The 16436-nt window shown below is 36.1% G+C and overlaps 1 protein-coding gene across 2 annotated transcripts in view; it reads left to right on the top strand.

Moving 5' to 3' along the window:
* Positions 1–16436, top strand: part of LOC138175901 (reelin-like) — a 566655-nt gene that overhangs the window by 85698 nt on the left and 464521 nt on the right. For both annotated transcript variants that reach the window (XM_069106558.1, XM_069106557.1), the window contains exon 2: positions 456–566. In XM_069106558.1, the coding sequence (XP_068962659.1) occupies positions 456–566 (111 nt within the window). The remainder of the gene's footprint in view (positions 1–455; positions 567–16436) is intronic.

Below are 16436 nucleotides of genomic sequence, written 5' to 3'. Positions count from 1 at the left end.
TATCTTTCCTTGTACGAATGAAGGATTGTTTCTCACAGTTTGGAGTGCTTTTTTTAAAAAAAAGTATACTCATTACAATGTCAGATCTCCAGCAATGCTTTTGAAATTGTGGCTCAGAGGGGGAATTTTTTTTCTCTTGGATACTATATTGTTTTCAGCTGATTTTTCACATAGAGATTGAATTTGTATATGAATGGAGAAAGGCAGAACTGATTGTCTAAACATAGGAAAAAATTTTATAAACTTTAGAATTTGGCCTTTTTTAAAAGGTCTCTTGACCTAATATATTCTCTAATCTCCATGAGGGCAATAATGCTATCACTAATGGACATAGTACAGAATGATTATTGAACAAGTAATAAATGTCATGTTGAAATATACTTAGAATTTTATAATAAGCATATAACTAAATGTTTTAATCACTGTTATTTATTGATTTTTGTTTTTTATTTCAGTGACTATTTCCACAAGCACCTTCTTTGATGGCTTACTGGTTACAGGACTGTACACATCTACTAGCATCCAGGCTTCACAAAGCATTGGAGGTGCTAATGCTTTTGGATTTGGTAAGTTTGATGCAGTCTGAGAAACCTGCCAATATGTGTGTTTTCTAGAGTTGGTTATCATTGCTTTAAAAATCTATTTAAGAACTATTCTATGTTATTCTCCATTTAGTATTCTAATATGACATTTCATTTTTTTTTAATTTTAAGAGGCACAGAAGAGTTGGGGGGAATAGGGAAGGAGAATGGAATGAATGCAATTGGTGTAAGCATGTCATTCCCAGCATGATACCTTATCTGATAATATCTGTTCAATGGAGCTATCACATTTTGTTCTGGGACCTGCATGCAGATGTTTCATATTCTGGCATTTAAGTTGCTGAAATTAATTTTGATTTCCCACACTTCAGTCAGAAACCAATCTTATAAACATTTTAAAATATCATAAAATATTTGATATGTTAAAACTGGCCCTTTAAATTTGACCTGAAGGAATAGGTAAAGTCCTTCAAACCACTGGGTGATCTAACCAACCTATGCCAAATGAGGCCCCAATTCTGGCATGGCAGAATGTCTTTTGGAGACAGTGACGACAAGAGCTAAGCCACAGCTGGCTTCCCCTCCACCAGGGAACTGTGGGCATAGCTCCTACTGTCTTTCAGTGTTTGTGTATTTTGGTTATTTGACTTCTTAATAATCTATACCAAAAAATTACCACCATTTTACATCCCAATAAAGTACTTGGTATTGATGGTGGGGAGGGTGTGGAGAAGGTGAAAATAGTCATTTTGCAAAATTTAGTAAATTATTTCACTCAATTGATATTTTTATAAATTTAACTTCACATTAAAAATATAACTAGAAAGGCATTGATTTTAAATCATAGGGAAAGCTAATCTAAGTGAAATTACAAAGCCATCACATTAGATTATTCATCAGTCACTGATCACAAAGGCAACAAGATGCAAAAATTCTCTTCATTTCCTATTCTATGTTAAGTATTCCAAACCCAGTATATTTTAGTATACAATAGAAAGAACAAGAGTAAATTAATATCTCCATAAAATATTAATAAATTTTCCATGATGAGGGAAATGGGGTTGCGTTAGTATACAGCTTATTATAGTTTACATTTAGATGGTACATTATAGGTCTTATAATTTCATACTTTAGAAGCAGTTAGGTGGTACAGTTGATAGTCTCATCTTCCTAAGTTTAAATCTGGCCTTAGGCATTGACTAGCTATGTGATCCTGGGCAAGTCACTTAACCCTCTTTGCTTCTGTTTCCTCATCTGTAAAATGAGCTGGAGAAGAAAATGACAAACCACTCTGGTATTGTTGCCCAGAAAACCCCAAATGGGAATATAGAGATTTGGAAATGACTGAAAATAACTGAATAATAACATTAAAGTGGTACAGTGCAGAGTACTGAACTTGGAGTTAGGAAGACATGACTTCAAATCCAGCCTCAGACATTTACTAGTTGTATGACCCTGGGCAAGTCCCTTATTTGTTGCTTTAATTTTTTTTATCTATGAAAGGGTGATAATAAAAGCAACTACCTCCTAGGGCTGTTGTAAGGATAAAATGATATCATATTTGTAAAACACTTTACAAACCTTAAAGTGTTATTAAGGAATCTGTGGTCTAATTACAGATGACGTACATATTTTCTCATCCTGTATGATTCTCATCCATGTTTCTTCATAAACCCACCATGGTGGGAATCTACTCACTATGCTTTCATTTAGGGCATCTTACTTTTTGTGGGTGCTAGTGAAACATTTGGGCTATGTATCCATCTGATCTTTTGTGTCATGATTCACCTTTTTTTGTTTCATATTTCCTTCATAAATAGTGACCCATTTATATACCTTATCTCATCATCGTTGTTTTTCTATGTGTTATTTATTGGCAGAATTACCTTTTAGAGAACAGAAGCAAGTTTTATTAGTGTGATTTTTATGTTAGCAAGGCTTTTTGCTTGGATTTACATTGTTACTGTCAGGCAACATGGTAACATGGCAACATGGGATAGCAGAGGCAAGGATGTTCAGATTCAGGAAGCCATGGGAGCAGGCAAGCGTTAAAAGCAGTTAAAACCAGTGAGTTTGAGTCAGGATTTTCATACATGTCAAGGACAAAGATATTTTCAGAAACCAAGCAGATAGAGGAACCCGGGAGAACAAAGATATTCAAGGAATAAGCAAAGTGAATGGTCAAAAATTAAGGCAAATAGTCAAGAATTCGGGAGACCTGAAGAATTTGAAAATGAAGGACATGACAAGTAAGGTGAGGTAAGCAAGGAGTCAGAAATTAAAACAATCTTAATAGCTGAGGGAACTCTAACTTGTTACATGGACTTATTTTATATGTTTCCTGTAAAGGCAGAAAACAATTCCTAAGTGAAATTAACATGGGACTATCTCCTGGCTATCATGCTGAGTGAGAAGCTAGAGGTTTTTTAAAAAAAATGGTATTTACCTGTCCATTTGTTGAATCTGAAAAAAACAGTAACTTATATTTACATAGTTTTACAGTTTGCAAAGACATTTGCTCATAGCAATCATGTAAGTTAGCTACTACATATATTATTTTTATTTCTCCTCAAATATCTCATTGCTTACTTTTGTTCAGACATACATTGTAAAGAATCCTGGTTTGTCATAAAAGGATGGTGTTGGTTTTATTTGTGTAATAGTAGCTTAAGAATAATCACACATCTTAATGTGAGGCTCAGAAACCTTAAGTAATTTGCCCATGACCACCTAGTAAGTGTCATAGACAGGACTTTTATGAATATAGATAGTTCAGTGCTCTTTCTTCTGTGTGAGGCTACTCCTGGTGGCGATTAAAACCCATTCAAAATCATTCAAAACCAACTATGTTTATAAATCAGCAATTTTATAGAATACCAATAGGGACATGAATGGAAAATTCTGACTTAAGTTTAAAAAATCCCACAAAGAATAAATTCATTAATTAAAATAATTTCAGTCAAGCAAACATTAAGAACTTACAATGTGCAGAGCATTATGATGACATTGTGGTTAGTTTCAGGTAGTACTTGATAGTGCTTTAGTTTTGGCATGGCCCATCTGGGCATTTATAGGTGCCTATTCCTAATATTTAGTGGATGGATTTCTCTTTATAACTATGTACTTATGCATCTCTTAGAGATGATTTTTGACAGACTTTATAAAGATTCCTTTATACTAAGGTCTAATGATATTTTAATACTGCTCTCCTATGCTTTTTACAAGTCAATATCTACACATGACAGAAAAAAGAACACAAATGGAAAATGTAATTATGTGGCTAGATATTGTCAGAAAAGATTATTTCTTTTCTCTTAAAGTATTTTGATAATTATCAATAGCTTTTGTTTTCTGTCACCTTAATTTTAAAATATGTCTCCCCTGCTTTCCAATTACTAGAGAGTCAGCCTCTGGAACAAAGACTCAAAAATAAAGAGAAAAAAAAACACTTCCACAACACTAAGCAACACATTACCTAAGTCAGTTAGTGTATTCAGTGTCCTACCTTGATAGACCTCCACCTCTGCAAATAAGGGAGAAAGGTTTATTTTCTCCTCTTTTGTGGGGGGACTAAGCTTGATCACTAGAATTACATACCATTCAGCTGATTTCTTCCCTTTCCATTTACATTTAAAGTCTTTTAAAATAAGAAACTGAAGTGAAGTTTCCAATGTGAAATATTTGTATTATTTTTAGAGACAAATCACATTATTTGTTTGGGATCTATGTTTAATTTAATCCTTATGATCTATAGCCATCAGAGAGGATTTGTGTGACTGAAGATGGGAAGGAAAAAGGGGGAAAGACAAAGAGAAGGAAGAGATTGAAGACAGAGGGAATTTTTTGCAAAATAAAGCATATCATCACCTTTATAATATGTTTGTCACAATCAGTATAACATTGTGTAAACTAGGCGATAGCTACTACATCTTCATGATCTTAAGAGGTTATGGGTAATAAAGATCATGCCAAGATGATGTGGCATGCCTTGTCTATTGAATGGAAGATGCCCTGAATATTTAATTTACTGTGAGGCTTTGACTTTTCAATGGAGTGTTAAGCAAACAGAGGGCTCTTGGCATTTTTCCAACATGTTATAGTGGTAAATAGCATATGTTATGTTTAACCAGCTCTGATAAATGAGGGCTAAGTAAGGCATTTAATTCCATCTGAATGCGTGATTTTATTTATGAAAGTTTTTGTATTACCTCTCTATAGTTGCTCTCGCTATAGTAATTGCCTTAAAGTTGCAGAAACTGCACCATGACCATAAACTATATATGTGAATACAAAATAAGAATCATGATTATCCTTCAAGTATTTTTGTAAATGTAATTGTGTCAAAATAATACCAGTTTTTATGAAAAAGCAAGATTCTTTAAAATGCATGAATGGCCATGGTCATACCCAATGGCCAGAATTAAATGAAAACAATAGATATGCAAACGATGACTAGAAGCCAGAAACCTAAAGCTTGGAATGCTTCATTTTACTTGTCAATGTGAATTTAAAAACATGAAACCCTAGAGAGGTCTGATGTTTAATTATAAATTGTCCATTTTTACATTCCAGCATCTACTCTTGCTTTTGAGTGGGAATTTAGTCATGAAAAATCTTCAAGTCTCATTGAAATAGCTGTTTAAACACAATATTATATAAAACCACATGGATTTTTTCAGGGAAATTTTTATCATGTGATGGCATATGTACTTGCTTTAATTTGAAATATGTAGTACATATTTTAAGTGAAAGTGCACAATATATGTCTCATGCTGAAGATACTAGTTTATTAATTCACAAACTCATAGTTCTGAAGATTGAAGCAACTTCAGATGCACCTACTCCTCCCTCTCCCTATTACAGATTTGGACACTGAGGCTTGGAGAAGTTAAGTCACTTCTTCTAGATCTCACAGGCTGAAGGTGGCCAAGAGATGATTTAAATCTGGGAGTGCTGACTCCAGGTGTTTAATGTCTTTAGAGGAAAAACTTTAATTGATGTCTGTGGACATGCTTCTTTACAAAGGTAATCATTGTAGCAGCAAGCACCCCAGCATCGCCAGGGTGGCTGCCAACACAAGTTCTTAGATCTTCTTTGCTGAAGGAAAGCAACTCAAAATGGGTTAACAATGTTGCTTTAATCAATCAAACATATGTTGTTTACCTAGTTCAGGGGGAAAAAGTCAGCACCCTGAACTTCAGAGTATACAGAAGTTACAAGCAAGACAGAGAAACATTTCAGCAGACAGGCTTCCAAACTGTCTTGACCATTACATACATCCATGCCTAGTCACAGTTACCAGAGAGGGAAGCATCAACATCTAAGTTTTCAAAGCCGGGGGGCTCTCAACAGCTGCCCAGAGTCTCATCTGGTCAAATCACACAACACTTCTCAAAGTGAGCCCCAAAACAAAGTCTCACATCAGGGATTATATAGTCTTCTCCTGGGTCAGAGAATATAACAAATCTCTTGACCCACTGCCCAATCACAAAGCACCAAGGTGTGGGTATTCCTGAAAAACAAGCCTCCCATCACAGGCTCCAGGTACACTTAACATAGGGGCAGGGAAGATCTTAAAAATTTACATTCCTATAACAATCATATAAGTTTTAAGGAATACTACTTTTTCATCAAATTATGAATAATCATTGGTACAGAAAGAATACAAATGACTGCCAGGTCTCCACAAACTAGAAAGGCTATGCATGTGAATCTGGCAATTGGCTGCCTTCATACGGTTCAAGTAGCAGATTGGATAAATCTGGAAAGGCTTCCTACTAGCAAATGGCCTGCTGGGGCTGAATCTGAGGATGTTCATGAAAGCCATGGATTAAGGTAGGCCAGACACAGTGTTGAAAGTCTGTCTCAGTGGAGCCAACCCCCATCATCAATGTAATCAAAGATCCTTTATGCACTGAAGTATAGTAAATGAAAATTGTTCAGATTCAACTATTATTTGTGTTACCCATGCTTGAATTTCGCAGTGGGGACTTGAGGTTCATTTAACAGTTTCCTCTATTAGCATGTGCATTCAAGGAACAAGTACTTTAATAGGCCAACAAATGATTAGTCTTTACATATAGAAGATTAAATTGAACTTTTATTCATGGATTTGCTCCTAAGATATTACCCAGTGTTCAAGTTTGAAGTATAATATGTGAATGTGGATATATATATATTTATTTCAGATTTATATAGATGTATACATATATGTATATAGTGTCATATGAATGTATATGCATGTGTGCACACACACATATAGCTAAAGATTTGGGCCAGTATCTATAAACAAAGGAAAGCTTTTAATAAATTCATTAGTATCCTATTTATAATGCTCTGGTACAATACTCATTTATTAGCTTAAAGAGGTCATGTGATTTTCAGAGAACATTGATTATGTTAACATATTGATTTCCTGGGTCTCTAATAAGACTGTATCTGTTAAATTAATATGTGAAAGTTAAACAAATGTCCTACACAGATAGAAAATTATTGTAATGAACTTAGGAAACCTCAGTTTGAACAAATCATTTAAGTAAATAGTAAAAGTGTAAACTATTCACCAGTTAATAAAATTGCTAACAGGTATTCACTTTTTAATACATCATTACTTCAATTGATGCAAATGCAACATATTCATACCTAGATAGATGGTTTCATGAGTATCTGTGGCCAAAAGAAATTCATTGAAAATAAAGCCTACATTTTAGTGATGTTCCTTTTCAAATTTAGCTCATCTTGTCTGTGGAAACCAGTGCTTTTTAGATTGGTGACACTGATCTCTCACTCTACTGGCATTACTTTTGAGAACCCAGGGTTTCTCAAGCAGTATTTGCTGGAAAAAGTGTTTACTATTTACAGTACATTTGCCCAAAGTTGTTATTCTACTCCGAACCAAATTATTCATTCAACAAATATCTATCATATATCTTTTCTGTGAAAAGCATCATGCTAAGAGACACAACTTTTGCCCTAAGGAGTTTATGGTCTTCCAGAGGAGAAAAAATGTGCACAAATAACTATAATATAAATAGAACTGATGTGCCTGAAAGAATCAAAGGACTAAGAGAGTTCATAGGATTTAGAGTTAGAATGCACCTTAGAGGTAATCTAGCCCAATTCCATCATTTTATAAATGAGGACAGTGTAATACACAGAATTGAACATAGGTCCTTTAACTCCAAATCAGTGCTCATTCCATACTATATAATACTCCCTCATTTCAAAAGAGAGGGAGAAAAATGGAGGAAGGAAAAGAGAGAGACAGACAGATACAGAAAGAAAAAAACAGAGGGAGAGAGGAGAGAGACAGAGAAACAGACCCATTCCAGTAATGTATGTTATTATTGACTTATGGAAAAACTTGCTTTTAAATATTTTTGAAACATTTGTAATCTGTTTCTTCCTACTCCTTCCTCCAAATGAGCAATAGAAAAAGAAAACCATCAAAATAAATATCCATAGTCCAGCAAAAAAAAATTCCTGCATTAGCCATGTCTAAAAACACATGCTTAATTATTCACTCTAAATTCATCCCCACTTAGTCAGGATGATGGGTATTGTACTTTATTTTTGGGCCCCTGGAATAATAGTTTACCATTACATGAATTAGAGCTCTTAAGTCTTTCAAAGTTACTTTTCCTTATACTGTTGTTGTTATGTAAACTGTTCCCCTGCTCACTTCACTTCATATCAATTCATAGAGCTCTTTATAGAAGAACTTCTATTTATACCATTGACAGAGGATCAAGGCATATTTTGTAACTGCCAAATAAAATCTCTTAAAGAGATCATAGAATTTTCTTTTCTTTTTTTTAAAGCAATTGGGGTTAAGTAACTTGTTCAAGGTTACATGGCCAGTTATTTCTGGGTGTGGTGCTAAGTATCTGAGCCCAGATTCAATCCACAGGTCATCCTGACACTGGGGCCAGTGCTCTTACTCGCTGAGCCACCTGGCCGCCCCGATCATAGAATTTTCAATTAAAATGTTTATGGCATTGTGTCAACTGTGTAGAATATGGTGTTCATTACTGGAAGAGATATATAAAGGCACAGAATGATAATAATACAACATAGTCATAAAATCTCAGATCTGGGAGGGATCTCAGAGGTCATGTGGGACCTCTGAGGGCATCTTGAACAGAAATCTCTTCTAGAATGTTCCTGAAAATGTTCATCTGTCTTTTACTTGAACACTAATGAGAACATAATGAGAAATTCACTAATTCCTGGAGGATGATTAGTAGACCTCTCTCATTGTTACGAATTACCTAACAGTACTACCTCTCTGATTGTTGGGGATTTTTCAGTTAGATTGACATAAGATTTTGCCTCTTTGCAACTTGCATCTTTTATTTTATTTTTTGCTTTTTGGAGGGGGGAAGGTAGGGTAATTGGAGTTGTGACCTGCCCAAGGTCACATGGCTAGTAAGTGTTAAGTGTCTGAGGTGGGATTTGAACTCAGGTCTTCCTGACTCCAGTGCTGGTGCTCTATTCACTGCACCACCTAGCAGCCCTAACAACTTGCATCTTTTGCTTCTAATTCTGTCCCCTGAGCCAAATTGAAATAAGCCTAATCTTTTTTTACCTGTTAGTTTTTGAAATACTTAAAGACAGTTACAATATTTCCCTCTATGTCTTCCTTTATCTAAACTGAACTTCCCTGGATTCTTCAACCAGTTTTTGTGTGCATGGTATAAAGTCCCTTTGAAACCATGCTAACCCTCTTCTGGATTTAGTACAGTGTCCGTGCTAAACTGTGGTACCTAGAACTGTACCCAATACTTAAGATGTAACATGACCAAATCAGAGTACAGTCATGTTAACTCCCTGGTGGGGTTCAAATGTGGCCTCAAACACTTAACACTTACTAGCCATGTGGCCTTGGGTGAGTCACTTAACCCCATTTTCCTTACCTTTCCCCCTCCAAAAAGCAAAAAAATAAAAATTAAAACTCCCTAATTTTTTAAACTGTACTTTTATAAGTACAGCCTAAATTTGTATCAATTTTTAGTTTGTTGACTCATATTTAGCTAGCAAAAGATGAATAAACTATTTTTCATGCGAATTATTTTCTAATCTAATTAAGTGTCTTGTATTAGATAATAAGTATTAATTATCCAAGATAGGCACTTAATAAATATTAATCAATTAATGTTTGCTAGCCCACACTTATATAATTGAATTTTAAAACCCAAATGCAGCACTTCATATTTTTTGGTGCTAAATTTTTTCAATGGGTCTAATGCATAGTTGGTTTGAGTTGGTAAACATATTACCAGTAAAATTATAATGAAGAAGAAAGGATATCATTAGAGAGAGATGGCCATAAAAAGTGGGTTGGTCCTATATTGAGAGCAAGAGATGATTGGTGGGCAATTCAGGTGCTTTATTGGTACCTACATGATATCAAGAAATCTAAAGGAAGGCTTCCAGGATAACAGGTGGAAACACTGTGGAAGATTTAAATAAGGACATGAAGTTGTGATGTAGGCTACTGGAAAGAGTGACCACATTGATGAGATCGCTGATCCAGCAGAATACAGAACTTCCATCATATTAAGCTGAACCCATTATTATAATTTACCAAAGTCTTTCAAGTTCTTGATTCTATAGTTTACAAAATTGCCTATCTTTTCCAATCTTTATATGCATTCCATCTATGTCTACATTCAGGACATTGATAAAAATGTTGATCTGATTAGATCCAAGAAGGTGTTCCTAGCATACTGCATGGAATCAGATTTACATTTATTCTCCAATCTGGCCCATGTATCTCTGCTTTGTCTCCATAGGTGTTATAATTTTTTGTTAAATGACCTGTGCCTGGTGTCTTACAGTAGAGATATATGACATTTAAAGTATTGAAGCATAATATATTGCCAGCATTCTGTCTAATTTGGAAAACACATCAGAAACAGATATAAAACTAGTTTGGGCTTGTTTATTCTAAAACCCATTCTGGTTCACAGTGAAGGTCACTTTCTTGAACAGTTGTCTCTCTTATCCTTTATTTTCAGTTTAAAGAAATCTTGATCAGATCCTCAAGTCTCTAGTTAAATATATTTTCCATAGCCTTTGTTAAATAACCCCAATCCCTGACTAAGAGCTGTATGTTAATTTCTGGCTCAGAAACCCTTATACAATTCTATGAAATCCAAATCTACCTTCAACCTTCAAAACTTTAAAGTATTTTGCCCAAAGTTCCATAATCCTATGGATTGCTTCATATATTGGTAGGATCCCTGGAAATATTTAGTGAAGCTGAAAAGAACCCCATAGATACAAGAACCTAGTGATATAATTGCCCTCTAGAAGCTAATAATATATTTAGGAATTCAAGACTAACTTTGATACACTATAAAATATAAGCTAACAGAAATAATCAATGTATGATAAGACCAAATGATTTCCATAGATATAAAAGACATGGGAGTCCATGTCTTTTTTTTTCCAAGTCCCTTAAAAGACATGGGAGTTCAAAGTAGGATAAAGTCAAAAAGTGGGATAGAGTGGCCAGGGAAGGTTGCAGGAAGCATGTAGAAAGAGAGTCCTTTAAAGAGGGGTAGAATTTAAATAAAGGGGAGAAAGGGGACATATTGGCAGGGCATGAAGAAAGGCAAGTCAGAAATAAGCCAATGTCCTCAGATCATAGAAGTTTGGGGATGGAAGGAATTTGAGATCTCATTTCATCCAACACCTCCATTTTACTGATGGGGAAATAGAGTCCTAGAGAAGTTAAGCTATGTGCTAAAGACTGGATGACTGTTGTTGAGTCATTTCAGTTGTGTCTCTTCATGGTCCCATTTGGAGTCTTCTTGACCAAGATACTGGAGGGGTTTGCCATTTCCTTCTCCAGCTTATTTTGCCGATAAGGAAACTGAGGCAAACAGGCTTAAGTGACTTGTTCATGATCACACAGTTAGTAAGTGCTGAGACTGGATTTAAACTCAGGAAGATGAGTCTTCCTGAGTCCAAGCCCTGTACTCTATGCACTATGGCACCACTAGATCTACTTTGTGGCAGAGAGAGTACCAGGTCCTAACTTCCCTTTATTCTGGCATAGTATTCTGCTCTTTAAAAGGAATCGGTCAATAAGTAACCATTTATTAAGTTGTTCCTATGTTCTAGGCACTGGGGGGGGGGGGTACAAAGGGAAACAAAACACCTCGGCCCTCAAGAAGCTCACATTCTAATGGAAGAGACAATATGGAAACAACTATGTATATAAAAGATACATGTATAGTAGACAGAAGGTACTTGGCTGGGGCAGGGCAGGGTGTAGCAAAGGAGGGAGAGAGGGAGGTCCTAGGAGGTCCTAGGAAAAGCCTCCTGCAGAAGGTGGGGTTTGAGCTGAGTCTGGAAGACAACCAAAAAAGGCAGGTCGCAAATGTGAGAAGGGAGAGCATTCCATGCCTAGGAAATAGATAACCAGTTAGTATCATACAAGTTGGAGACAAAGAAAAAGAAATGATCTCAAGCCACAAGACTCTAATTCACCAACAGCTCCAGAATCTCTAGAGATCAAAGGAGTGTATCCTTTTCAACCGGTTCTATTCCACACCAGGTCTGGCTTTAAATGTGAAACTCTGGGTCAAAACCTTGCAGTAATTGTGTTCTATCTCCCTTTCCTTTCCTTTTTCTTCTCCCCATCTCTCTCTCTCTCTTCTTTAAAGATATAAGGTAACTCTTACACATAAAGAATTCATTCAAATAGTGATGAACTGTCCAACCTCTAGGGTTGAACTGCTACACCAGGGGGCATTTGGACAGTTGCCCAGTAGGCTGAGCAATCTGTGATTTTCAGGAATAAGAGATTCCATTGGGAGCATCTGCCAGGCTCCACCTTCGCCCTTGTTCTCTCATGACATTATGTATGTGATTGTTTATCCTCCTGGTATCCTTGGAAGCTTTATCCCCAGAAGTCTGGCTCCCTGGAAACTTCATGCAGTGGCCTGGCTTCATTGGAATCAGCTTGACCTACTGGCTAGAAGCTGGCTGGTGTAGACACTGTCATCCCTTCCCAGGTCTGCTAGATCTCTCAAACCATTCTGTTTTCTCTTTCTAATTTCCCTGGAAAGGCTCCAACATTTATGGGGTTAGGAATGTAGCATTTAGAAAATCCTGGGGGTGGGGTGAAGAAAAGCAAAGAATAAAGCAGGGAGAGGCATTAGAAGCAGACAGAGAACGGGGCTGAGAAGCATTAAGGAAAGAAATCTGCTTTTTTGTATATCTTATTTTAGCTGGCTATTGTTGGAAGACCTGAACTTGGATTCCACCCTAAATCCTAATTAACCATGTGCCTCTTGCTTAACAAATCCTTTAACTTCTCTCCACCTCAGTTCTATAAAATGTCTTTGGTCTTCATATATAAAATGAAGATAATAATAGCTCTGCCTCAAAGAGTTATTATAAGATGATATAAATAAAATGCTTTGCCAACTGTAAAGTATTACATATATTACACATAAAGTACTACATATGTACATATACATGGTAACTATCATCATTAGCATTATTATGACTTGAAAATATAAAATAGAAGTCACATACCATGCTTCTACTTCAGTGGGTCTGGGATCTTATCTGAGCATATAACAATTCATCAACACCTTTTCATCTTTGTCAGGTTTTTGTTCATGTCTTTCCAGACCACAGGGGGAAAGTCTCTATCAGCCAATGTAATAATAGCTAATAATGTAATAGTAGGTAACATGTATGGGATCTAAGTGGCACAGTGAATAGAGAATTGGTCTCAGAAGCAGGAAGACTCATCTTCCTGACTTCAGATATGGTCTCAAATACTAGCTGTGTGACCCTGAGCAAGTGCTGTTTGCCTCAGTTTCCTCATCTGTAACATAAGCCAGAGAAGGAAGTGGCAAACCGCTCCAGTATCTTTGCCAAGAAAGTCCAGACATGACCAAGCAACAAACTAAAATTTATTTTGCATTTTAAGGTCTACAAAATGCTTTACATACATTATCCTATAATTCATTTAAGATTGAAAAGTTTACAATGTACTTAACACCCAATGGCCCTGTGAGGTTGTGAGTTTAAACATTATTACCTTCTTTTATAGATGAGGTACTCTGAGAAATGAGTTGGCCAAGATCATACAAACAATAAGTATCAGAAGCAAGATTTGAACTTAGGACTCTTAACTGCAGTTCTGGTGTTCTTTTTTACCATAACACATTTCCTCTCAGTAATTTTCCTTAAGCATAGATCTGACCATGTAATTTCCTTACTCAGCTAACTCCAGTGTGTTCTATTGTCTCTAGAATTTTTTTTTAAAAGAAGCTTCTTTGTTTAAGTGTTAGAGCTCTTAATAACTTTGCCCTTACCTACCTTTCTAGCCTCATTGCGCATCAATCAATCCTTTTCACATATATTTGTGATCCAGTCAGACTGGTCCCTCTGTTCCTTGCTCCCCATATTCCATTGTCTTTGCAATTTTAGTGGTCCTGCAAGGTTGGAATGCACTCCCTCTTTAGCTCTGCCTCACAGAGTTCTCCCTTAGCTTGAGATACAGCTCAGACATCATTTTCTGCATAAAGCCTTTCCTAATTCTCTGCACCCCCACCGCCACCCAACTGCTAGTGCTTTCCCTCGCATTCTCATAGTAGCCCCTTGAATTGTACTGCTTTGTGTATATATATATAGTATATCTATAACTACTTTGGTAGAGAAACACTATATAATATATATCTACTTTGTTACATATATATTAAATAGATATATTTCCTTTATACACACATACACACGTGTATAGCTTCTTTGTATGTGTTTGTGTTAACTTTGTATTTATTTTCTTTATTTTTACTTGTACTTTTTGACTGCCTTATTAGAATGTAAGCTCATTGTGAGTAGGCATCATTTCTTTCTTTGTTTTTGTATCATGAAAGCCTATCATAGTTCCTGGAACACATTAGGCATTTAATAAATATTTGTTGATTTGTTAATTATACATGAAGAAAGCATGTAATTGTTACGCTCATAATTGAAGGTATTCCTGTGAAAGTCTGAGCAGAATCTGGTAGGAACAAGGTCGTAGCAAGCAGGGATTAAGCTTGATGGAAGTTTCAGAGCTTCCCCTGGATAATTCTGGCCTAGCTAAAGGGATTGGGTTGAAGCTTCATGAGTGCTAAGAGTTTTAGGTGAATTGTGGTTAGGCATTTCCTGTTAATGAAGCCTTATCCTTCACTAGATGTAATTGGAATCAGGAATACTTTTCCTCTGTGTGTGTGAATTAAAGAAAGCTTAGGAATGGTGGGTGTCTGCTGATAAGAAATCCTGTTTTCTAGGGATGTGACACTTTCACAGTATGCCAAGTAGTCCAATGTGACAAGACACAGGAAAGGACTGTGTGCTTAAGGGAGAGAACATCAAAGGTTGACTCAGACCTAGCAGTCACTTTACCTGTGGTGTGAGTTCTTCCTGAGGTTTTCAGTTCCTTTATGGTTTCTAGATAATGAAATATGGGATTATATGTTTGAAACACATGATGAATGATTTATAAATATTTTGGGATGAAGTTGGCATCTCCTTTACTTTCAATAGTCAGGAAAGAGTAATAGCTAAATGGAGAATGATTTAAAACAATTCTATCTAAAGTCATTAGTTTCTCCTGAAAATTGATTTTTTTCTTGTTCACAAATAACAATAACATAATTTAAAAAATAAATATGGGGAGGAAACCTTTTGTTCACCTGATAAAAAGCTTTGTTTTTCTCTTTGAATGTAGAATGCATACATTTTAAATTGGGTATGCCCCCCAACACTTTACCAAAGATACCATTTCTCTTTCCACAGGGGCGTATGTGTGTGTTTGTGTGTGCACACGCATGTGTGTGTGCAAGTGTATAAGCTGCTGCTGCTGATTTTTACATTTAGCTTAATAGATGTAGGAGTTGCCTCATGCGACAAGAGAACACAACTAAGTTACTGTTTTCAGACCTCTGAATGTCTGGATGAAGAGATACTTGTTAATGTGGGAGTTGAATTTTTTGAAAACAGAATTCCCAAATCTGCTAATATTCTTGTAAAAGTTGATGGTGCACTATATTCTTCCCTGCTGTCCTTCCCACCACAGCTCTCTATCTTCCTACGTGTTCTCTAGGGTCAAAACTGGATGACTGTTTCTAGTCAGTTGTATTATTTTGACAAGCTTAATTCAGGAAAATTCCTGCATAGTCTTTGCAGTAAGGAACACATTTAAAGTAGGAAGTGTTAACCATCAGAGATCTGGCAAAATATTATAGAATTAGCTCTATGTTGTTTAAAACAGACAACTGGTTGCTTTAATAGTAAGACACACTGTTAGCCATCACTGGTTTTTCAACCTCCTTGATAATAGTGCTAATAGGAATAGCAACATCAGCAAAGGAAGAAATGTGACTATCCCCCTAGAATTTATGATAGAACTGACCCAGCAGCCTTGAGCAGACTGGATGGGGCACTGGAAAAAGCATTAGAGAATGTTGGAACTGGAAAGTCACCAAGCATTTATTAATGATTGCTACATGCCAGGCACTATGCTAAGCCAAGAGGATACAAAGGAAGGCCAAACACGAAGTCAGAAGGAACCTCTGGAATCATCTAATCCAAGGTTCTTTTTTTAATTTATTATTTTCACTTTTTGGAGGGGGGAAGGCAGGGCAATTGGGGTTAAGTGACTTGCTCAAGGTCACACGTCTAGTAAATGTTAAGTGTCTGAGGTCGCATTTGAGTTTAGGTCCTCCTGACTTCATGGCCTGGTGCTCTATTTACTGCACCACTTAGCTGCCCCACAATCCAAGGGTTCTTAACCCAGGGTCTGGCAATATGTATATGTATACATTATAAATGCACATACATATATTGATATACATACATATATTGATATACATACATATA

Source organism: Petaurus breviceps, unplaced genomic scaffold (genome assembly GCF_028583685.1).
Source record: "Petaurus breviceps papuanus isolate PSGF00001 unplaced genomic scaffold, PetGlider_PUasm1.0 79, whole genome shotgun sequence".
NCBI lineage: Eukaryota > Metazoa > Chordata > Mammalia > Diprotodontia > Petauridae > Petaurus > Petaurus breviceps.
Note: the sequence above shows the minus strand (reverse complement) of the source record. Positions and strands in the feature narration are given on the sequence as shown.